The 24,239-nt window shown below is 33.9% G+C and overlaps 2 protein-coding genes across 7 annotated transcripts; one reads left to right on the forward strand and one right to left on the reverse strand.

Moving 5' to 3' along the window:
- The first annotated feature begins 787 nt into the window (after positions 1–787).
- Positions 788–13,358, forward strand: LOC142619959 (uncharacterized). 5 transcript variants are annotated; one of them, XM_075793367.1, is made up of 23 exons: positions 788–925; positions 1,158–1,228; positions 1,436–2,044; positions 2,533–2,798; positions 2,993–3,064; positions 3,173–3,307; positions 5,052–5,170; positions 5,251–5,556; positions 5,979–6,093; positions 6,165–6,270; positions 6,358–6,471; positions 7,374–7,537; positions 7,664–7,784; positions 7,956–8,180; positions 8,268–8,458; positions 9,150–9,317; positions 9,432–9,537; positions 9,837–9,974; positions 10,694–10,855; positions 10,938–11,141; positions 11,683–11,877; positions 11,960–12,031; positions 12,791–13,358. In XM_075793367.1, the coding sequence occupies exons 2-23, from the start codon at positions 1,181–1,183 to the stop codon at positions 12,941–12,943; spliced, it is 3,789 nt and encodes a 1,262-aa protein (XP_075649482.1). In that variant the 5' UTR covers positions 788–925; positions 1,158–1,180; the 3' UTR covers positions 12,944–13,358. The 5 variants fall into 5 exon arrangements, with proteins under 5 accessions (XP_075649482.1, XP_075649484.1, XP_075649481.1 ...); XM_075793369.1 differs by having other exon boundaries at positions 1,439–2,044; XM_075793366.1 differs by having other exon boundaries at positions 794–1,030.
- A 1,773-nt stretch (positions 13,359–15,131) lies between these two features.
- Positions 15,132–19,206, reverse strand: LOC142620853 (uncharacterized). 2 transcript variants are annotated; one of them, XM_075794157.1, is made up of 6 exons: positions 18,646–19,206; positions 17,357–17,447; positions 17,035–17,195; positions 16,001–16,028; positions 15,694–15,802; positions 15,132–15,433 (listed from the first exon to the last, which is right to left on the reverse strand). In XM_075794157.1, exons 1-6 carry the CDS (start codon positions 18,856–18,858, stop codon positions 15,352–15,354), a joined length of 684 nt encoding a protein of 227 aa, XP_075650272.1. In that variant the 5' UTR covers positions 18,859–19,206; the 3' UTR covers positions 15,132–15,351. The 2 variants fall into 2 exon arrangements, with proteins under 2 accessions (XP_075650272.1, XP_075650271.1); XM_075794156.1 differs by having other exon boundaries at positions 17,035–17,237; positions 18,646–19,186.
- Between the last annotated feature and the right edge of the window lie 5,033 nt (positions 19,207–24,239).

The raw sequence follows: 24,239 nt of genomic DNA on the forward strand, positions 1-24,239 counted from the left end.
CTTTATTTGCGGACTATTTAGGATCTTTATGTTTCATTAATTTCTCATTGTTTCATAAAAAATTATAGTGCACTAACAAAAATAAAAAATTCTCTCATCAAAAATAAATAAAAAATAAAAAATTCAATCATATCATTTTGAAATTAATAAATTAGATATTCAAATTAGAGTTTAACTTACCTGCACGGGAGGAATCGACTTGATTACATTACAGATTTTAAAATAATTATGGGTAAGTTTTGTATTTATCTAAATATTGGATGGAAGCTTGATCTAATATCTTAAACCCACAACAAATTATTTTTGAGATTTTAAAAAATAGCGAATTTAATATTTGGAACATGTTAAAACTCCAAACACAATAAGACTTACTATTAAATTTGTTACTATTTAAAACCTAAAGCTTAGGGTTTAATTTATTATATTTAAAACTATATTATTTAATTATTTACATTTTAAAGGTTATTTTTTATAGCAGATTTTAAAGGTTTAATTTGTTGTTCTTAAAAAAAAATTTTAATTTGTCATTTTTGAAGATGTAAAGTAAACTCTCAAAATATAGGATTTTTTTTTTGAAATTTTTTTTTTGGGGGTAAACGGTGCGTCATGTGATTATTTCGTTGACGACACGACGACGTTTGCATGGGGCAACATTCTGAACCGACATCATCGTTGGAGTGTTAATTTGAAAGAGAGAATCTACCAAAAAAGAAAAAAACCAAAGACATTAAAAAAAAAAAAAAAAACATAAAAAAGAAAAAAAGGGTTCAGTGAAAGAGAGTAACCAAAACTAAAAAAGTACCAAACCTCACAACCAAATCTCACTGATCAGTCTCTCTCTGAGCTGCGCAGAGGAAGCTTTTTCGCTAAGTAAAACCTTTTTCATTCTCTCAAATCTCTCGAACCCCTTCCTGTTATATACTAGGTTTCTCTCTCTCTCTCTCTCTCTCTGTGTAAATCTCAAAGTTTCGTTTAGCATTGCGCTTTGTTTAGTTATTTCAGCTGTGAAAACCTTAAGCTCGATTCATATGTGAGTTCGTTTTCTTTTGAGTACTAAAATCTCTGTGTTTATAGCTTCTGATTTCTTTGTTTATTTAGTTTTACTATAGTTTTTTCTGTGTTTAAATTGTAACTGAGATTTGGTTTTTTGGGTTTAGGTGAAGATAAATACCTAGGGATAATGTTCACTGATGGACTTGATAAGAATGCCCTTCGTTGGGTTAGAGAGGTCAGTTTTCACAAACTCAATTCCCATTTTCTCATTTTCACTTAATTTTTTTTATAGCTTATTTTCATTAATTTTTACTCAGTAAATTTTGCTTGTTTGTAGTGTACTAGGATAATAGGATCTGGTTATGGAAATTGCTTTTAGTTTTATTTTTATTTTTTTTTCAAAGTAAGAAGAAATTAATTTCTGGTTTTGTTTTCTAATCAGAAGGAAGTTACATTATCAAATTCAAATTTGAGAACCAGGATTGACCCTATTACTGGCATTCGAAATGGCGGCGGCCGGGGATTTGGATTGCCCCCTCCATCTAAATTTAGAAGTGGACATTTACCTATGAATGCCATTCCAGTATCAAGAACGATACCTGGTGATGTAGATGATAGTGGGTCTAATTCTGAGAAAGATATGAGTACTGAATCTGAGGAGGAGGTGTATGGGCGTAGGTACTCGTTAGAATCGTCTCCACAAGACGAGAGGGTACCTAATACCACTGCTCATAGGTATGGAAACCCGGTGCAGAGGCAGGCGCGTTATGGTAGTGATTACATGTATTCTGATGTTAGTTCGTCAATGGAAACGGTGGTAGGAAGACGTGGGAATTTGGCAGAGAGGTTGGTGAGGGGAAATGGGAGGTACCCTGTTGGGCGGAATGGCTATACGGAGGATGAGTCATCAGATTCTGCTGCTAGCTCGGAGTTTTCTTCTACACAAGTGGGAAGCATCAATGGGGCTGTGCCTCGGGGTAGAGCTTATGTTTCGGGGGGATATGCTTCTAGTGTGCCATCGCAGGTGAATGTGGAAAGTGCCGCTGAAAAGGTTTGTAAATACTTTTGGAGCTTATATTATGTTTTGGAGCTTGTGTTGGTGTACTATCTGTTATTGTTGTGTTATGGATTGTACATAATTTTTTGGATGTTATGTGTTTAGATTTCGAGAATAGCATCCCAATGTAATCCTAATTTAGAAACATGGTTGATGATGATCTTAAACCCCCTTTTTATATATCAGTTTCTATTGGTTCCTTGTCTTGCAGAAATAACTTTGATTGTATTAATGAGGCCTAGCTTTTCACTCTTTCAAACTATTCTTAGGCGGGCCACAAAGCAATTTAAACTCTTATATTATATTGAAATTTGTATCATTATTAGACTCAAGGTTTGTAATGTAACAGTTTCCTTTATTAGCACTAGTATGATATATGCAAACTATCTTGTTAATTTAAATTCTTTTCACGTTCCGCATATGCATCCATGCTATCAATTGAATCTTATTTACTGTCTTTGTTAAATTGTTATATTTTACAGGATTCACATTTGAGAAACTTGCGGACTGATAAGTTCTCTGATGATGATGATGATGATGATATTCCCAGTGCACCTCCTATTGATGGTTCAACTCATGAAATTAAGCAAGCTGCTGATAGAAGTCCAGTATCTAGAGTACATAGTACACCATACGTACCAGGTTCGAGTAAAATCTCAAACAAAAATGATCGGAATACATCAGAAAGCACATTTACTGTTAAGCCAGAGAATGATACTGTAACTAGGAATGCCGATCAGTTTGTAAGGTTAGTGTTCTTCAATTGTTCTTTTTGGCAAAAGTTGTATGCAAGTGTGTTTTTGGGATGCACATTACACTTGAGGTCTTGAAAGGACATATTCATTTGCGGCACATTATACTTGTGTGCTTTAACGTCTAAACACTTTAGTTTTTGTCATAAATTTGGGAAATTAACCATTTTGCTATATTATCTGTTGACAGAACTACAGCTGGTTCCGAAGCAGGTGCATCTTCAGGTTCATATCTAGCCCGCCTCCCAACATTTCATGCAAGGTATCTCTTTGAACACCATAGATGGAGCTGATGATAAGCCTAGAGTCCTTTTCCTATTATTAAATGTGATCTTTAACTGTTCTTGTTTGATTTTTAAATCAAATTCAGTGCTCTAGGGCCATGGCATGCTGTGATTGCATATGATGCATGCGCGCGACTTTGCCTACATGCATGGGCAATGGAGTGCATGGAAGCCCCCATGTTCTTGGACAATGAATGTGCTCTATTACGGGATGCTTTCGGGTGGGTTCAGTCTCTTCTTGTTATTCGTCTATAATGCCACCAATTCAAGCTAGTTTTGAGTTTAGTTTTTGTATTTGTAATAATCCATATCCTAAGTGTCTATTTGGCAAAGATTATTTTTGCCAACTTATTTTATTATTCAGCTTATTTTTGGTACTATTCATAGGTCCCACTGCACTTTTTGGTGCTATTCATGGGTCCTACTGTACTTTTTCAGTTAACTTTACCTTTTTCTACAGTACTTTCAGCAAAAAGTTTTCAGTTTTAGTAAAATAAGCGGATCCTAAACAGACCCTAAATGTTTGTGGCCAAGAACAAAAAATTTGCTCAATTATTTCCTCATATAAGAAACTGTATTTTGGACTTCTATTGCTTCTTATTGGACTATAGTATATATCCTTTCCAGCCTTCCTTAGCTGTCTGGCCCTTCTGCATCTTATTGCACCAATATATATATATAATATTCTATTCAACATAGGGACAAACTTTATCGCATCTCATTATTGGCAAGTTAGAAAAAATCATTGAACTCCCAACATCTTAAATGTTACTTGAACCACTATTCATAGTTTATTTATTGGCATAAGATTCTTAGTTTGTTAGTTCCGTTGATATCTAAACAGTTATTTTTTTGATAAAATATCTAAATAATTCTTACCATGACTAATTGGGAATCTTAATGCCCTTGCCTTGGTTTAGTTTCTCCTCAGTAATGCAAAACCTATTTAGTTTGTTTTTACTTTACAAGTCAGTACTCTGTACTTTTTCAGAAAGTACATATTTAAAATCACTGGATCAAAGTGGTAGTGCTTAAAATGTATTTATTCCCACAAGTCGTTTTAATTCCAACTGTGCCCCATGCATTCCTTCAAATTTTAAAGGCTTACAAGTGAAGAACTACTACAAGGTATTGAGAGAGCATTTGGAAAGTTGGGGTGCCTCCATGTGTTCTATTTTTTCCATTGTGTGCAGTATTAGAAATGTTGACTATTGATAATTTAAGGAGATGAGGGTTGATACTTATGGATTGGTGCTTTATGTGCAAGAACCATTGAGAGAGTGGTTCATCTTTTTCTTCATTGTGCAATGGCTTGGGAGTTGTGGTCTTTGTTTTCTGTCTGTTTGGAGTCTATTGGTTATACCTTCTTCAGTCTTAATATGTTTCTGGGTTGGAAGGGGTGTTTTTGAAAAAGAAGCAATGGGGAGATTTGGATAGCCGTTCCTTTGGGCTTAATGTGGTGTCTCTAGAGAATGAAATGTCTGTTGCTTTGGGGGAAAGAGTTGAATTTGGCAAAGATGAAGTTCTCATTCCTGAAGACTATATGTGGTTGGACTTCAATTTCTCCTACTTCTACCACCACGAACGTCTAGAGTTCCTGGACACCCTAAGCTTTCGTTAATTTTTTTTTTTTACTTCTATTTTTTCTGCCTTTTTTTGTTATTTTGTTTGGGCTTTCCGTTCTATGCATACTCCTTGTTTACTAGGGTTGTGCCCCTTCTGCGCTTTTTTTTTTTATCGAGTCCTATTATGTATAAAAAAGAAAAACTGTGTTCCTCCCTCACACTTTCTCCTTGCAGCTAACATTTGTCTACTACATTCAACAGCATAGAAATTCAACTATTTTCCATTGAATGATTCTCTGATGATGCAGATTGTGTAAACTTTCCAAATAACATACAGAAACATTTTCATGGTTTTTCCTTTTGATACTTTATGCTTACTCTTAAAATAATATATTTGTAGATTACGGCAAGTACTATTACAATCAGAAGATGAACTAATGAAGAAGCAAACTTCGGAGCTTACCAGTGAGGGGGTTGCTCCAAAGCCTAAGAAAAAGATTGGCAAGATGAGGGTGCAAGGTAGTTTATTTCCTCAGCTTTGGCACTCTTGTCATTCAAGCTTATAAGGGAACGTTCCTAAAATCTTGTTGATTGTGCAGTGCGTAAAGTGAAGATGTCCCTTGACCCACCTACTGGCTGTAGTATCACATCCTTTAGGCCACCAGTAATTAAGTTGGAAACCATTCAATATCACCTCTCTAATTTGCAGTCAACACTTGCTTCTGGATGTCAAGCTTTAAGAAAAATTCGTGTTGCACCACGTCTACCTGCAAATCGTTCTTTTTCACGTCAGAGCTTGGCATATGTGCATGCCAGTACAAAGTATATAAAACAGGTGTCTGGACTCCTCAAAAATGGTGTAACAACTCTACGCAGCAGCTCAACATCATATGAAGCGGTGCAAGGTATGCAAACTATGTGCTTTATCGATTTGTCATACAAGATGAATTAGCTGCTGATTTAGACTTTTTTGGGGGGGAAGGGTGTCATAAATAACTATTTCATTAAAAAAAAAAATCACCTAAAATTAGAAGGATAGAAAACCGTTCAGGTATATCTATGTTTAGAAAACACAGTATAAGAATGTGGTACCGTGCAAAATGCATTGTGTGCTTTAGTAGGCTAATTTTCCATTTCTGGCTAGACTAAGCGTCACAAATGACAAGTTTGTTACAATTTCAGAATTGCTATGAGTTGCCCCTGTGATTAAACCTATAAATGACATATTTGCATTGATGTGATGTTCAGACCCTTTATTTGTAGCACTGTTTAAAATCTTTCTTGGTTCATTCTCTTTTAATTTTCTTCTGAATACTGTGACTTAAAGGGTTCCCCCCTGTGCAAATGTTATCAGAAACGTACTCTTGTATGTTAAGGCTGAAAAGTTCACCTGAAGAAGATGCCATCCGAACGCAACCTGGAGCTGGTGATATGCATATCTTGTACGTTCTCTTCCTGCTTTTATTCTTTCTATTTCTAGATTTTCTTGAGAAAGATGCTGACAACTCTACAGCTTTCCAGATAGTATAGGAGATGATCTGCTAGTTGAAGTCCAGGATTCCAAGGGGAAGCATTTTGGCCGCGTCCTTGTTCAAGTGGCTACTATTGCTGATGACCCGGTAATATTATTTTGCCCTGACATTAGATTTAAGGACATTTTTCTGAAAATTGTTGAGATAGAAGGCTGATACTAGAGTTGAATGCAGGCTGACAAGCTACGCTGGTGGTCTGTTTATCGCGAGCCAGAGCATGAGCTTGTGGGCAAGATACAGCTGTATATAAACTATTCAACTGTTTCAGATGATAATAGTCATCCCAAGGTGAGGGACCCTTTACAGTAGTCTTCAAATGTACTAACCATTTCTAATAAAAGCTGCCTGTAAGCTGTTGTCTTAACTGAATCATGGTACAAGGTTGCTAACATAGATGATCATTTAGTGAAAGATCAGGATGTGAGACATGCTATGTATTAATGAAGATATGACCTTGTGATTACTTGCTGTAAAAATTTTCCTTTAATGTCCATTCCACAAATCAAAATATTACTTCCCATAACGTGTGCGCCACAATTTGTGTGTTGATTACTTCTAAAGGGGCAAATTTGGAAAGTTATGTTCAAATTTAAAATGTTTGCATTTACATAAACCTACTCATTATGGGGCAGAGGGAGTAATTAATTTTGAAATTGATGGTTAATAACTGTAGAATTTTAACTTACCTGAGCATATTGAGATATATTGTATCTTTGGGTATTGTAATATGCTGTAATATCAGTATCACCCAAATTCTATAATTGAAGTGGTGAGTAGCTGCAGTCTTTGTCTTGATATTTCTATTGTCTCTTCATTTAGATAATTAAAGGCATACCCCCTTATTTACAATGAGAGATTGGCAGCCTGTACTCAAAGAAAAAGTTCCTTGATTGTTAAAGATATTCCCTTACCCAAATCCATAAAAAAGAAGAAGAGAAGAGTAGTTGTATGAAGAATGATTGTTCAGTATTTGAAAGTGGGAACGTGTATATTTTTTAATATATAGATAATAATATTTTATTAAAAGGAGGAGATACTATATGCACGTAGGGTGTCTATACAAAATATTTATAAAGAATAGAAACACACGAATCTTTACATTCGAAGAGAGTAGGAACATGTATTCTTTGTATCATGTCATGGCTTACTGAATAGCTTGATGATATTATATGCTATTCCTTTGGTCCCAGTGTGGTTCTGTCGCAGAAACAGTTGCATATGATCTAGTTTTGGAGGTTGCTATGAAGGTTCAGCATTTTCAACAAAGAAACTTATTGTTGCATGGCCCATGGAAGTGGCTTTTAACAGAGTTTGCCTCATATTATGGGGTTTCTGAAGTATACACCAAACTGAGGTAATTGATATGTTAATGTCAATTGCTTTTTGATATTGAAAATAGTAGGCCATGCAATAAAAATTATCACCACTTGTTATGGTTGGCTATTTACTCAAATTATGTGTCAATGTGCCATGTGAATAGATACCTTTCTTATGTCATGGATGTAGCTACGCCAACAGCTGACTGCCTCAACTTGGTGTATGAATTGTTAATGCCCGTTCTTATGAAAGGCCACAGCAAGAACATATTGAGTCATCAAGAGGTACAAATCTGCTTTCCAGTTTAAAGCATGTGATGATTGTTCTGATTGTTATGTTGTTCTTTTCCAAGTTGCTTTTCTGCAATATTGACATTGTTTCTGGTTAATAGTTCTCAGCCTGATCCATATATCTCTCCTAACACAAATTTGCATAATTTCTGGTTGCCTCATCAGAATCGAATTTTAGGAGAAACTAAGGATCAAATTGAACAGATATTCTCCTTAGTTTTTGAGAATTATAAGTCACTTGATGAATCATTGCCCTCGGGTATTATGGAGGTTTTCAAGCCTGCAACTGGGCTAGCAGCACCTGCGCTGGAACCTGCTGTTAAATTATATACACTTCTTCACGACATCTTGTCTCCTGAGGCTCAGACTGCTTTATGCCATTATTTTCAGGTCTGAGAGACTGAACCAACATTTTTCATTATGATGCTTGCTTTAGTTGTACATTTATCTGTTTACTCAGAGTTAGTGTCTCCCCAGGTTGCTTCAAAGAAGAGATCAAGAAGACATTTGGCTGAGACAGATGAATACATTACCGGCAATAATGAAGGCATTTTAATGGATAATGTTACTATGTCTACTGCTTACCAGAAGATGATATCACTGTGCATGAACATTAGAAATGAAATTTTTACTGATATTGAGATCCATAATCAACACATTCTTCCCAGGTACGTTCCTCAACTAATCAATGCATTGATACCTGAATTTTGCAAAAATCTGAGATGATGATAGTCACGTGACCTGCATCATAATGTGCAATATATTGGTTTGTCTCTTATTAGTCCATCTTTCACTTCCAAATTTACGATCTCACATTTGACAGCACATGCCTTCAAAGTTTGGCTTCACTGTACTGTTGAAGAAATTTAAATGGAACAATTTGATTCTCAGCAATCTGAAATGTTCCATTCAAGATTGATATATACTTAAGTCAACCTTAAAAAATGTAAATAAAAGCCTTGATTTATTTTTTTTCCTTCTGATCTTAAATAATAATTATTATTATCATTATCATTATTATAGTGGTAGAAGCAGTAGTAATATATAATCACCATCATTATCATTATTGTTATTGCTTTTGATATATTATCAACTCCTTAAGTTCCTTACCCATAAAAAAAAATTATCAACTCCTTAAGTTCCTTCATTCTAATTACTTTTTTAAAGTGTGTTGCACTCGCTTGATAAATATGATTTGCAAACACACTCTTGGCTGGGGGGGTCATCCTTAGATTGACACTATTGCATACATGTTCAAAATTTTCATGGTGCTTATCTACATGGTTCTTACTTGGTGGTTTGTCTCGCACTCTCATGTCAAGCAAGTGGGATTCTAATATTTTGAATTTCTTTGTACAGTTTTTTAGACCTCCCAAATCTGTCTGCATGCATCTACAGCAACGAGCTTTGCAACAGATTGCGTGCTTTCCTCATTGCTTGCCCCCCCACGGGCCCTTCACCTCCTGTAGCAGAACTTGTTATCGCTACAGCAGATTTTCAGAGAGATCTTGCCAGCTGGAAAATCAGGTAATATTATTTCTTCTGTATTATTTTAATGGCACAGAAGAGCAGAACAAGAGTTTGACTATCATAGTAGTTATTATTTTGTGTGGTTTTAACCAATGTTATGTTCTTTCTCAGTCCTGTTAAAGGTGGAGTTGATGCAAAAGAATTATTCCACTTGTATATTATGGTATGGATACAAGATAAGCGTCTCTCTTTGCTCGAGTCCTGCAAATTAGACAAGGTAAATGCGTTAAACCATGGTATTACCATATGTATTCACTCCTTATGCTTGCCAAATCCTTTTGGTTCTTCTCCATAACTGCTTTGATGGAAAGCAATCGAGTAACTTTGACTCATCCAAGTTTTTAATTTTTTGGGGCTTTTCTTTTTTTTTTTTTTTTTTCTGTTTGTTTTGGGGGGACGGGGACCAGCATATTGGAGGACTATGTTGACAGTTGATTCTTTGAAATTCTTGAATCTTCAATTTTATTGCACATTCTACAAGTTGTACTTAATCATCTGAAAGTTATGTACTTGCAGGTAAAATGGTCAGGAGTTAGGACACAACATTCTACTACTCCTTTTGTTGATGACATGTATGACCGACTGAAAGAAACTTTGAGCGACTATGAGATCATCATTTGCCGATGGCCAGAATATATTTTCGGCTTGGAGAATGTATGTCCAGACGGGTTCTTCATCTTTCAATCTTTATTTTTCTATTTGGTCTCAGACGTCTACATCTTTTTCTTTATTTAACCCTGTGGGTGTTGTTTTTTTTAAAGATCTATTTGAGTTACAAGCATATTTTTTTATGTGTCTCTGACCATTGTCTAACTCTAGTGACCAGCCTTTTGGTTGATTATTGATTCATAAAATTCCTAGGCTTAATTTGAACTTTGAAGTGACTAGTGAGGCTGGGTGTCAAAAAGAGGTTAAGGGCTTAAAAATAAAGCTTTTTATTTCTGCAGTTCAAGTGAAATACTGAGCAGTCTTATACAACAATAAATACGTAAATAAGAGGAAAGAACTAAGAAAAAATAAATGAAAACATATATATGAACTTTCTTTTTATCTTACGACGGTGCTATTTGCATTCCTTCACGTCTTTGTCTTTCATTGCAAATCAAAACCGAGCCTATCTTTCTTGTAATTTCCAAACCATTATCACCTTGTTTGGCTTTATTCAAGATAAACACGGGATTTGCTCAAGAACTTATCTCATCTCATTGTGGACTCATTTTGGGTAGTCACCAATTATCTTATTCACTTTATGAAGCACTAGAACTTGCAAGACAAGATTCCAAATTTGTTCATATGTTAATTGAAATAACAGCAATAAAAATATATGAAAATACTAAAATTGTTTTACCTTTTTGGATTATGTTTTCCACTAGGCTATTGCTGATGTTGAGAAGGCGGTAGTGGAAGCTTTAGATAAGCAATATGCAGATGTCTTGGCACCAGTGAAGGAAAATATGGCACCCAAGAAATTTGGCCTAAAGTATGTCCAGAAACTTGCCAAACGTTCTGTTTGCCCCTATGTAGTTCCTGATGAGGTCAGTTGGAACTTCCCAAATTTGTAAGGTTCCTTTAACTAGGTATATTATTCTGGTTTGAAAATCTAGTGTTGCCTTTCAGCTGGGAATTCTACTGAATTCCTTGAAGAGGATGATTGATGTCCTGCGCCCCAAGGTAGAAGTTCAGTTCAAGTCATGGGGTTCTTGCATCCCTGACGGAGGAAACAACGCAGTCCCTGGAGAGCGTCTCAGTGAGGTAACAGTGATGCTGAGAGCCAAGTTCAGAAATTATCTGCAAGCAGTGGTGGAGAAACTTGTAGAGAATGTGAGTATCATCCTGAAACTGGCACATGATTTGTTTGGATTTTGCATGATTTGGAAGTAGTTTGGGACCTAAGCTAAGATATATTTTAGTTAATGAGATGACATAAACAAAAAGATAGATATTTCTTCTTTTTTATTTATTTTTTTAAAAAAATTTAACAATAAAATGAAAGATCTTTGGCAATGTACAACAACAAATTTTTTGTTCCTGAAGTTGGTCTTGTACAAGTGTCTTTGTTTATGCTATCCTCAAAAGTGGAGGTTGTGGGCCCTTCTGCAGCTTATCTACTGTAATAAAGCTTGCTGGATGACATATGAGTAATTCTTGTTTGAAATAAAAGTGTCCCTATAAACTCCAATAGGCATACCTACATTTATAGTCCCAATAGATGTGTACAGGCTTAAATTACTGCTGTTCTGTATATATCTGCAGCAGCCAAGTTTTGGTTCCCTTTTTTCTGAGTAATATTTCTTGTATAAAATTAAATTAGGCAAGGATTTCTGTCATGTGTGCTTGATTTACTTTTATTTTGTTGTTCCAGACAAAGTTACAGAATGCCACAAAACTGAAAAAGATTCTTCAAGATTCAAAGGAAACTGTGGTGGAATCTGATGTACGGGGTAGAATGCAGCCACTGAAAGAGCAGCTGACAAATACAATGAATCATCTCCATACCATCTTTGAGACTCATGTTTTCATTGCAATCTGTCGAGGTTACTGGGATCGGATGGGACAGGTAAGTTAATTGCATCTGGATCATATTGTCATGCTACTTTCCAAAGTCAGGCCCGAGGCTAATGTTATATTTCTTGTTACAGGATGTCTTAAGTTTCTTGGAGAACAGGAAAGAGAACAGGTCATGGTATAAAGGTTCACGAATTGCAGTAACTGTAAGTAATAGCGTTAACACTTTTTTTTGTCATTGATCAGTAGTAGCACTACAGCTTTATTCAAAATTTCAGTTAGAACAGCAGTGGTGCAGTTCGCATGGATTTGGGCAGTATAGTCTATGATCAATGATATAGTTGGTTCCTTCCAATTACATCTAAATTTAAAAAGCTGATAAACTTTTTTTTAACCTATCAAAAGAGAAAAGTTGATTAGATTATATTATTTTGTGTGCTGTCATTTGCTGAAGTAGCCTGCTTATAGAAACTATAGTCAATTGGGGGACTCCTTCAGATTACATCTAGGACACTCAGAAAACTTAATCAGATACATCATTAGAACCACCTTATCAAGCTTAGAAAATGGGGTGTGAATCAATTCATCAAAGTTGTTGGCACACTCATACTAGCTGGTTCCTGCAGGGACCATTTTTTGTTAAATACTGCATATTTCTGTTACCTTGGTTGTTACAAATATTGTTATTCCCTAATGTACTACAAGGTTCTCCATAGTCAACATTGAGAACCATGGGCTCCCCAATTCCAGAAGCATTACACAGTTTTTGTTTTCCACTTTATTATTGGGGAGGGTGGGGGTTATGAATATGCGACCTGAGCTTCATGAGTCTATGACTGAGTGTGGTATGGCCATTGGCAGGTAGGTAACTTAGTTTTCTGGTGTCATTATAGTCGGAAGTGGTTTTATTATACCTTCTTTCTGTACTTTTCCCTTCTGATGTCTGACCTGTCCTTACTTTGCAGATTCTCGATGATACCTTTGCTTCACAGATGCAGCAATTGCTTGGAAATGCAATTCAAGAGAAGGACCTGGAACCACCTAGATCTATCATGGAGGTCCGTTCAATTCTTTGTAAGGATGCTCCGAATCACAAGGACAACACATTTTACTATTGAGCCTATGTAAATATGACGGGGGGAGGGGCATGTCTTATCAAAAAGCTCAAGTATATGTATCCTGGTAGATACAAGATGGTACACGATCTCATTGGCCTGCATACAGAATTATATATAGTCCCATTGACTGCTGGGGTTGCTAATTTTGTAGAGGGAGCAAGCAACTCAGCTGCTCCAGATTCATAAATCTACTCTCTTTAGAAAATTCCATTTTTTCAACCTACCTATATTTTCCATAATGAAAATATAAATAGATACTGGAAAATTGATCCTCGCCTTTTTTCTTTGTAATATCCATATATGGTTTTAGTGGCGTTGCCTCTGTTTTACCGTGTTTTAGTTGTCCTCAAATTTTTGGCTGGTCAACTAGACAAGACATGTTCACTCTTGAAAAGAGAAAAAATGAACTGGGCTATTCTGGGTATTAAGCTTCTAAAAGCCTTTAATGCCACATCAATGGTTATGAATACAAATTTTGTTTTGATGAAAAACTTGTATAAAAATAGTTGTGTTTTTCAACGTTTGGTAGCATCAGAAAAATGAATTAAAAGAAAACTATCTTTGATTAACTTAAAAAATATGATATATTTTTAGAAATTGTTCTCTTAAATTATCTCACAATAAGCTAAATAATAGAAGTTAGAAGATTGTCTGTTAATTCATTTAAGGTTACTATGAAACATAAGAAAATAAGATAGTTTTTTAGAAAATATTTTTTGAAAAATGATAATATTTTCTAGAAAATATTATCGTAGAAACAAATAAAGGACTTGCTGCTTTTCCTTAGGATTGCCAGCAAAGTCACATGGTTACATTAAAAGCTTTAGGTGCTAGTCTCGTTCAGGCTACATGTGAATGCAAATGCGTAACCCAATAAACCAGGTAAGCGGTTGGAAAATGAAAACTGCACCTTTAAGCGAAATATGTGTGGGTAGCCTCTTTGTTGGAATTCAGACCATACCTTGTGTAACAGAAACAGCTAGACCTAGTAGTAACGTTATAAAAGAGCTTGCACCTCTCAGGTTGTCACAAGCAACCAACGGCCTAAGTTTTGCTAACATGACTATTTCTTTTTTGATAAGCCTATAATTTGACTATTTCACTTTAATCTTTTTGTGAGATAATCTATTTCAAATTAGGATTTTATCGAATTTAATTTTTCTTTTTAGAAATGAAAATAAATTGTGCAAAAATAACTATAACAAGTATCGGTTTTTTATTTTTAGAAATTACAATAAGTATTGTCAATAAAATTCTGCACTTGATACATCGCTTAACTAGAAATGCATAATCCCCTATTTTGGAAGAAAGTATCTTATATGCCCACTGCATGCAACTTGTGTGAAAGTAACATATGGACCACACAGCTTATAAACCCAGCCCAATGTAAACAGGATTTTCGCCTATTCTCGAGTAGCTGTGAATTGATCCTCTCAATGATCCAGCACAAGGTGTGCTGCTTTGGTCAAAACAAACTCATCAAATGGTTTCTTTCTCAAAATAAAAATAATTCCCCATATCTGGACCGAATATTCATATTTCATAGTATGTGTGTGCTGTGACATATGCACAAGCCACCTGTTCATAGAGATCCTTTAACGTCTGTACTGGATAACAGTACCAACAACTTTGTTGTCCAAGTTAATTAAAACCTACGTAATAATATTAGCTAGATTCCCAACCAACCATTTTATTAAGGCAGCATCTTCGAATCGAAGAAACGTGATCCCTTTAAAGAAGCAAATTTGTTGGATTAGGTTTAAATGTTCATTTCTCTTACCATCATACTATTTTTAAATTAGGACAAGGAATAAAACATAGAATATCTGAATATCATGTGCCACCTATTGGATTAGGTTTAAATAAGATTCGAGGAACTAGTTTTTTTTTTCACCAAGACTAGTTGAAACATGTTATTCTTTCTTTGATTTCAGAAACAGATCTTTCACTTAAATTTGTTCTACAATGCAGATGCTAAAGAGGTTAATTGCTCACTAATTAAGAATCATATGATAAGCCATGACCTAATTAGTAATTACATTAAATATAATCCCATCGGTTGTTCGGTGCCACTTATTGACAACATAATAATACAACATATATATACATCTGTTGCTAGCTAATGCAAGTCCGTGCACTCAGGGAGATAGCCTTAATGAAAGTGCAAGTAAGAATAAGACTGCAAGCCTTACAATGAAACTTTTCCAATGAATTTGAATTGCACTCTGGAAATGCTTCGAAAGGAAGAAATATTTACAAGATTAAAAATGATGTCAACAAACTAATTAATCAGTGGTCATGAAATGAATCGCATTAATGTTACAACGTGTGGAACACCGAGCTAGCACAACCACAAATACAACAAAGAATCCTAACATCGGAATTTTCCTCCACGCAGCACAAGCAAATCAGAGAAGCTTTGATATTACATGACAAGAAGTCCAGAATGCCTTGGTTGCAGCCCTTAGAATTACAGGGTTTTGGTATATCCTGTTAGGGGAAAAAAGAAAAAGATCAAGATCAGTAGATAAGGTAATTCTATAATAAAAAATAAATAAATAGTGGTATTGGCTTTATCAATCAAATATAGATGTGGGAGCAAAGTGAAGATCCTTGGAACTTGACAAGGTACTGATCAGAAGACATAGTTCACTTCACACTGGTAGCCCACACCATAAAATAACCAATACACACTGCATAATAAATATAGACCATGTATATATAAGCAGAATTTAACATAATTAACCTACCCTATAGCAGTTGCACCCCAAGAAGCCACATTATAAATAACTTTGCTTCCATCCCATGCCTTCCGAAGCTTTCCCTTTTTCTTTTTCACTGAAAATGTCTTGCTAAGGGCTAAAAAAGAATTCAGAGAATGTCAGAACTCCATTCCCATATCACCAGCAACAAAATTGTTACAACTACGCATAAATTGTATTTGGAATGAACAGATGACAGAAAACTATAGAAAATTTTCTCTTCAATTCATCATACAACATTAGGAAGAAAAATATAGGCACGGAACAGTTAAAGGATAAAGCCAATCAAACTTACCATCCTGGAGTTGGTTCGGGGTCAAATCCTGCAAAATAAACATCAACCATTTAGAAAACATTTTATTCTTCAAAGATAGTATATCATCATCTTTTTACTTCTTAATTTCTTTATATAACCCATGGTTGACATGCATAGACCTTGTCATTAAACTTGTGTGTGTGACACAGTTAAAACTGGGAAAAAAAAATCACAAATTCTTTAATCTGGGTTCAACAATAAAGCAGATAAAGCACCATGTTTACACATGTTGATCTTCACAGAGTCAAATATATAATTATATGACCCCCATTGCTTTCATCTGGCATAATAGAAAATACAATAGCATAACTTATAATCCAAGTTGAATCTTCAAACACATAGCAACTTTAATACCATACTTAGAAAGGATTGCAAATCTTTTTAACATGAAACCCATAATATTTGGGACTAAGGCTTTTTGTTGTTGTAAACCCATAATAGATTCTTAGGGTCATTTTCTGAAGAGGTCATTAAAAAGAAAATCAAACTCTAGCATGCATACTAATCTTAATTTAATGATACCTCTTTCCTATGTGCACTATCAATTTGCTGAATGATGTATAAGGGTTAATACTTATGTGTGCAAAAAGCACCTGGATACAAAACATGCCCAGAGACCCTCACTCAAGCAAGCTTTCAATGTAGCAAAAGTATATGCACAAATTTAAACCATTAGATGCGGTCCAACAGATACACTTACACAGGACCGGTAATTGATCAAACTTTTTTTATCAGAACAAGAGAAGAAAATGGATATGGAAACCATATCCAATAGTATTTCCAATAATTGTTAAAATATGTCTCCCATGAGTTCATTATAACTTATAAGTTGTATAATGAGGGTCAATAACAGCCATAGCATAAAATCAATTGAAGTCAAGGATGGTTATACAAGTGTGGGATACTGTTTAAAATTAAAAAAAAAAAAATCATAATAATGATAAGTTAACTAACTAGGGAAAGATCGATCTAGGAAACTTCAAATTTTAACTAAGAGTGGAAACCTGGCACACCTTAGTCTGTTTGAGGGACAACAAATATGCAGCCATGAAGCATGCAATACCCTCTACTATATCTTCTTGCCTAACAAGAACATAGTCTTCTTGATCCAATTCGTCACTTTCACTTTCCCATAGATCATTTTTATTGACCATATCCCAAGAATTACCTTCTTCTGCGACAGTACAAGAAATTCTTTTAGCATCCAATTCCAAGCCTTAATGAGAAAAGGCCAACTATTATAAATCCAAGCACAAAGTTGCTAACAGCTGAACTTCGAAAAGACTAGTGTAATTGGCAACAAGTCAAAAAATGGAGCCATCTTTGCATACATACCAGCCATATTTTGTGGAACTGTCACCTGTGCACTCTCTAGCTTTTCAAGGAAGTCAGCGCATTGAACTCTAGACTTAAGAAGATCGCACAACTGTAATAAGATGGAGAGGATATGGAGTTACAGCGTGGAAGTAAGCATATATTATCCTATCAATGAATCACAAAAACGCATAACTCATTCACAATTAGTATTTAATGACTACACTGGACAAGGCTACAAGATTAGAGGATGACAAGGGCAACTTATTTATACCACATTATATAAATGGTGTTTTAAATGGGGGAAGAAAACAGAATTTTCAGTAGCACATCTATCTAAAGGTTCCAGAGCATGTGTCATACGAGAGAGGTTTGATATATATTGATCTTAAAGTATATAAACAGTTGGCACAGACTTAATATACGGCACATGATGCTGGATCAAAGATCTGTCTACTTAAATTAGTGTGGTAATTAACCAAGACAAACCCTTAATTGCATAATAATGATATATAGTGATAATTTTCATGACTAACAACGGGCTATGCCTCCAAATTTGAAAATGGGGCCCTTCATTTATTTCTATTTGAACATTAACATCAAAATTCAGGACTCACATTCCAATGGGAAGGAAATTAAGTTCAGAGCAACATTCTCAAACTACAGACCCTCTTAATCAAAAACAAATTCTATTTTTGATGACGTGAAACCTCATCAAGGTAAACCTCAGATAACAAAATTGCAGAACAAACATGACTTCAATTAACCGTCTTTAGAACAACTTAAACCATTCTTAACATTGGCTCGAACTAAAAATCAGTTAAGCCGTAGACAGTAGACTCAGTATACTAATTCATTATCCAGTAAATTTGGACCCGAGCATTCATTGTATATCCAATCCTAGTTGCAAACCAGCATGCCTCAAACATTCAATGCCGCATACCAGAGACACAGGCTCAGCTAAAAAACAAACACTATGTATTGGAATAAATGAAAATAAATTCAGTATGTCCTACCACAAATTCAAAAGGCTAATCAGTAATTACCCAACAAAAAAAAAAAGTTTTGAAAAACACTTTTCCAATTAATGCTTTCATTTTCAGTTTCAGTCTCACAATTTTTAAAAACACAAAAAACCAAAACAAATTCAAAGCTAAAGTTTCACTAGATTTTGCTAAGGTTTCTCTCACAATTCAAATCCAATTGGCAATTTTCATTAGCTAAACTACAACTAAATTGTCCGTACAAAGCATAAAATAAAATAAAATAAAAAAAACCCTAGAAACCAAATTGATCACAAAAATTCGTACCTCGTCAGCTTCTCGATCACCGCCACGGCGAGATCCCGAGGCTGAGCTTTCGCCACGTGTGCCACCGTCACCGTCATCGTCTTCCTCATCGTCACTGCCACCGTCAACGCCGCTCGTCGTAGCGAGCAATTCAAGAGCTCGTTGACACTGTTCCACCACAGACTGCAAAGTCTTCCTCTTCAATCGAACCCTATCCGTCTCCGAATTCTCCATGTGCAACAAGCACACAACAACAACAACAAGCCCTGGCTATATCTATATAGCACAATTCACAGACTCAGAAAAGGCCAGCTCTAATAAAATTTAAAATCACAAGAATTTGAATTCCTTTTCCTCTGCTCTTTAGTTTTTCAAGCCCTATGAAATTGTTTTTCCAGGTCCATGAATTGAGAACCCTATGGAATTCAGATAGATCGTGTTGTTGTTTTTTGAGGTTTGAGTTTTGGGTTTCGGAGAATTATTGGACATGTGCGGGTTTTGTTTCGTTTTTACCTTGTCTTCTAGTTTTCCCAAACGTGATGGTTTTTTTGGGGACTCTATTATTTTTTTAATGTTTCTCGTGAATTTGGAATTTGTTTTCCAAAGTTTTCAAATACTACACGGAAACGGTAAATAATATTGTGGTATTAAATTTATTTAATCAGATGAATTTAGAGAATTTATTTGTTACTTACCATTAAGCTGAGCTAATTGGTGTGCTTACCTGCAAGTTGCTAACGAATGTTTCTGAATTTGTTGAGGTAAAAACGTCTTAAACCTTCTGGCTTGATTGCTGAACTTGTTAATTTTGGATTAATGTCTGATTTGATTGCTTTTATTATTAAGTCAAGGCATTAACTGCTTTTTAGTTTACACAGAAAATTGAATCATAATATTGCATTAGTTTATTTATTTTTCTTAAATGGTTTTAAATTTAAATTTAACCATGTAATTTATTGAAATTCAAACTCTCAAGTCTTAACTTTATTAATTCCTATAAAAAAAACTTTATTAATTAAATATTTAAAATTAAAATAATCTTAAATTGTATTTAAATACTAAAGCTAATGTCATAAAGAAATGTCATGTTGATAATATTTTTACCATATTTTGACAACAAATTCTAAGTGTGCTTACTTGCAAGTTGCAAACGAATTTTTCTAAATTTGTTGGGGGTAAAAACATCTGAAACTTTCTAGCTTGATTGTCGAACTTGTTAATTTTGGATTACTATGTGATTTGATTGCTCTTTATTATTAAGTTAAGGCATTAATTGTTTTATAGCTTAAATAGAAAACTAAATCATAATATTGCATTTTTTAATTTTTTTATTTTTTAAAATGCTTTTAAATTTAAATTTAACCATGTAATTTATTGAAATTCAAACTCTTAGGTCTTACTTTACTAATTAAAGATTTAAAATTAAAACCATTTTAAATTGTATTTAAGTAATAAAGCTAATGTCATAAAAAATGCCACATTCACAATATTTTCACCATACTTTGACAACAAATTATAGGTGACAAGTTGTTACAAACTATTACGGATAGAAAAGAAAGTAATTTCAATGGTGAATTCAAATTAAAAACTTGTAACAACCTTTCATCTAAAATTTGTTGTGAAAGTGTTTAGAAAAAGTTGTGGACATAGCACTTATCAATGTCATAACTCATAAAAGGTGACAAGTTGTTACGAACGGTTACGGGTGGACAAGAAAATAATTTTAATGGTATATTCAAATTAAAAATCTGTAACAACCTTTCACTTAAAATTTGTTGTGAAAATGTTTAAAAAATGTTATAAATGTACCCTTATTATGTCATAACTCATAATTAAAAAAAAGTTCACAAAATTTCACAATAACTAATATAAAACTTGTCTATCTTGTTACGCATGGGCCATTGAAAGTAATTTAAATTAAGCAATATTTTTTTTCTTAATTTGACAATTTGCTCATATTCCCTAGAGTGCTAAATTCCCACCAACATCCAATGTTTATAAAATTGAAGATACAATTTGATTCAAAGCCCATTAGTGATTGGAGCAATATATTTCCTAGTTTCGACATGATGTGACAAAGCCGGCCAATCTAACAGCTAATCAAAAAATCTTGCATGTGACACGTATTGGGTTGTTTTGGAGCCCACCTATTTGTCTGGACCCTATTTTGGGCCAAAACTTTCTAAAGCCATCGGGTGGACTATTCTAAAAATTTAACAGGACTTGTTGATAAGCCATCTTTAGGGTCTATGCTTTATAGTTTTGTTTCTTTCAGCATAACCATAGAGAATCACAAGCCATTTATGCAAATAAGGTGATTTTTTTTTCTTCCTTATTTATGCTCACTCCCAGGTTTTGGGGCCCCAAAAAAAAAGAATAGACTTCACCTAATCACTGATAGAGAGACAGACACCCTTTCTAAAGTTAAACAACAATGCTACAATCACGCTTTCAATCAATTTCAAGCTTTATTAAGATTTTTTTTAGAAAAAAATACTAAGTATTTTTAACATATATATAAAAAATTAAGAAAAAATTTTAAAAAAATTGACAGTGATATATATCTAAAAGAGCCTAACTCTAACACCTTATTAACTAATGATGGGAATAATGTCACTTTCACCTGAATATATCGCTGACACTATTTTTATTATAAACAAATCCTAACTTGAGGCATAAGTTGAGTATAAAATAATTGTATCCTCAGACTTATTAAATTTAAAAATCCGGATTCTCAAAATAATAAAAAAAATAATAATAATAATCTATATTGATAGGGACCTGACTATTACTGCAAAAGGAGCGTGAAAATAGGACATATCGTAGGGATTCACGTGAGCACAGTATAAAGTAAAAGAGAGAGTGAGGGAAATTTTCGTCTAGTATTCGATGCCTTTAGATTTTTTCGTATACAGGTTTTTGATTACAAAAAGGCAAAAGCATATAGGTTACCCTCTATAAACCATTGTTGCCCACTAAATTTTCCACAATAATATTTTTAGTCTTTCATGGATCTTTGGTTAATATCCACTGGCATTTCCATTATTTTGACCGAATAATTAAAAAGAGCACATAGTTGGTCTGTGATGTAACAGATTCAGCAGTAATATTACCAATAGAGTAGTTTCAGTATAGTACCACATAAAATATTATAATTTTTGCTATAATTATTATAGGTATTAAACTGTGACTGTGTCACTTTCACATAAACTTATTTATTTTTTTCTATTATTCACAGTCTGTCACGTGGATAGTTGCGGTACAAATTATGACATTTAACGTGGTATTAGAATTTTTGTTTTCAATTTTGCCAAGGCTCCATCAAAGTTTATCTAGCTGAGATTGAGGGGCAAGTCAATTCTGCAAATTTTGTTTGTTGTTTAGATATCAAATCACTTAAGATATTTAATTCTATGTACCATAGCTTTTTGTTTGGTATCAACAACTGTGACACACAACTACCCAAGTGACATTGAAGTTGTGGAATGAAGTTATTTAAAACACTCCTGGTCCTCCCAAAATATGGATGCTAGTCCCATTTCCAAATTGAAATCGTAAACCTTTTTAAGTGAGCTTTTTGCTTTTGTTGACAAATCCATGAGTTGGAACTAGGACAAGGAGTACTGTGAAAATTCTTGGTTTCCTACCTATGAGTCAAGGTTGTAATTACATGTTTATCTTTTATATGCTTAACATGTGAAAGTGTTTATTTGATGGTTGCATGCGATGAATGCTTGCTTTGTGGCCCACAAGGCTATAATCCTGCAAGACAAAATGCATTGTCTTTGTCAAGTTTCAACCTCATATCATTGAACTCTGTCTTTGTGTTTTGTTTACTTTTACGTGGAGAGACACAGAGAGTTTAGTACAACTATCCAAAAGAAATCAAGCCTTGTTTATTCAACAAATAAGGCTTATGATTCTCCCAAAAAAAAAAAAAAAACAAACAAATAAGGATTATACATAAAACAAAACAAGAGCACACAGGGAAATATACTATGGAAATAGAAGTATTTCTTGATTTTTGTATGTTTTCACTAAATACTTGTTTCTTTAGACTATTATTGAAATTATTAAAATGATGATCCTGCATGGTCCTCACTAACTTTGTGATGTATGCTGCCATGGTGGTGGTCGTTGTTGTTGTCATTGATTTTGTTTGTTTGTTTTGTTTTATTATTATTATTATTTTTTGTGTGAGTTCAATTTAAAAATATAATGATTATACAAATTGAAAATAATAAGTTTGCTAATACAATAAATTTTATCTTTTATTTTCAAATTTATTCCTCACAATTGATAAATTAGTATGTTGTGATTGGTATACAATAAAAATGATATCAATATTAAATTGATGTAAACATAATATTATACTAATCATAATTTGTCATCTCAATAAATTATGAAATTTATTATACCTTTAACATCACTCAATTTAAAGGCCAAATTAAATACGATTCTATAGATGGCAACCTTCTACCAAAGCTTTGTATCGGGACAATGAACTAGTAACAGAATAGATTAACAAAAGAAGAATCAATCCTCTCCCCCAATTAGGATACCTTTTTAGGTGCTAGCTTTTATGAGCTCATTGATTACAGCCATTATGGACACTGATAGTTCAACTTTGAGTTGGTAAGGAAAAGGGGCACACAAATTAGCATGGCTCGACAATCCCACTACATTTAGGACCTTTAAAATTGGTGGGTGGCATGGCTACCAAAATCAATGTGACCAATTATTTCTCCCTTTAAAGCTTGCCTATCAAGTTCTATTGTCCTACGACTCATCATTTTGGTCATACTTGTAGGTCATAACATGATAAAATACTTTTTTTTTATTAAAAAAACTGAAAAAATCATTATCAAGCAACTGTTTTCAGTATTTAAACACTATAAATTGTGAGAAAAAAAAAAAGTGCTTAATTATTAAATTAAGGTATTTAAGACATGTATTTTGAAAATTCATTCATACTAATTTTTAGTTTTCAAGTAACGTTGTTAAATGATCTTTTTGTAAATAAGTTAAAAAATGTGAGGTCCATTGACAAGAGTCATAAGACCAAACTCCTTTTTTTTTTCATGGTTCCACCTTTTTGTCACACTTTTTTTTTCTCTCCTTAAATAATATAGTATTATTTTACCATACAACCTTCACGTAAAAGAAATACACACATACACGTATTAAACATACAATTATATTTTTTTACATTTTAAAATATGTTAATTGAAATATGATACTAAATACATTTTTTTATATTATAAACACATATTTTTATAACATTTTTTAAATCACAAATTTTACATTATTTTGAGCACCGATAATTAAACACCGCGATAATTTTTTAAACCAGTTTACAAGTCTTCCTCCACTATAAGCACTCGTGACTCGTCATCTTTTAAATCAGGTGGTCAAGCAAAAAAAAATAAAAAATCAGGTGGTCTAGGTTAAAAATTAGGCCCCACTCTATGTCAATGGTAGGTAATTAGTTTGACTGTTTAAGGAGCCAATTCCGGCTGACCATATCCAAGGCCTGCAAAATCATAAACAGCTCATGCCCCCGATCACACAAGATTTCAATCCCACAAGTCTTTAGTCAAATTACATTTTAAGCT

Source organism: Castanea sativa, chromosome 12 (genome assembly GCF_040712315.1).
Source record: "Castanea sativa cultivar Marrone di Chiusa Pesio chromosome 12, ASM4071231v1".
Taxonomy (NCBI): domain Eukaryota; kingdom Viridiplantae; phylum Streptophyta; class Magnoliopsida; order Fagales; family Fagaceae; genus Castanea; species Castanea sativa.

Excerpts from the sequence above, each read along its gene's own strand:
- LOC142619959 (XM_075793367.1), top strand. The coding sequence starts at position 1,181 with ATGTTCACTGATGGACTTGATAAGAATGCCCTTCGTTGGGTTAGAGAG. Across the intron at positions 5,171-5,250 it reads TGGCAAGATGAGGGTGCAAG|TGCGTAAAGTGAAGATGTCC; the intron begins GTAGTTTATTTC and ends TTGATTGTGCAG. Across the intron at positions 5,557-5,978 it reads ATCATATGAAGCGGTGCAAG|GGTTCCCCCCTGTGCAAATG; the intron begins GTATGCAAACTA and ends TGTGACTTAAAG.
- LOC142620853 (XM_075794156.1), bottom strand. The coding sequence starts at position 18,858 with ATGGAGAATTCGGAGACGGATAGGGTTCGATTGAAGAGGAAGACTTTG. Across the intron at positions 15,803-16,000 it reads CCCGAACCAACTCCAGGATG|CCCTTAGCAAGACATTTTCA; the intron begins GTAAGTTTGATT and ends ATTCTTTTTTAG. Across the intron at positions 15,434-15,693 it reads TGGGGTGCAACTGCTATAGG|GATATACCAAAACCCTGTAA; the intron begins GTAGGTTAATTA and ends TTCCCCTAACAG.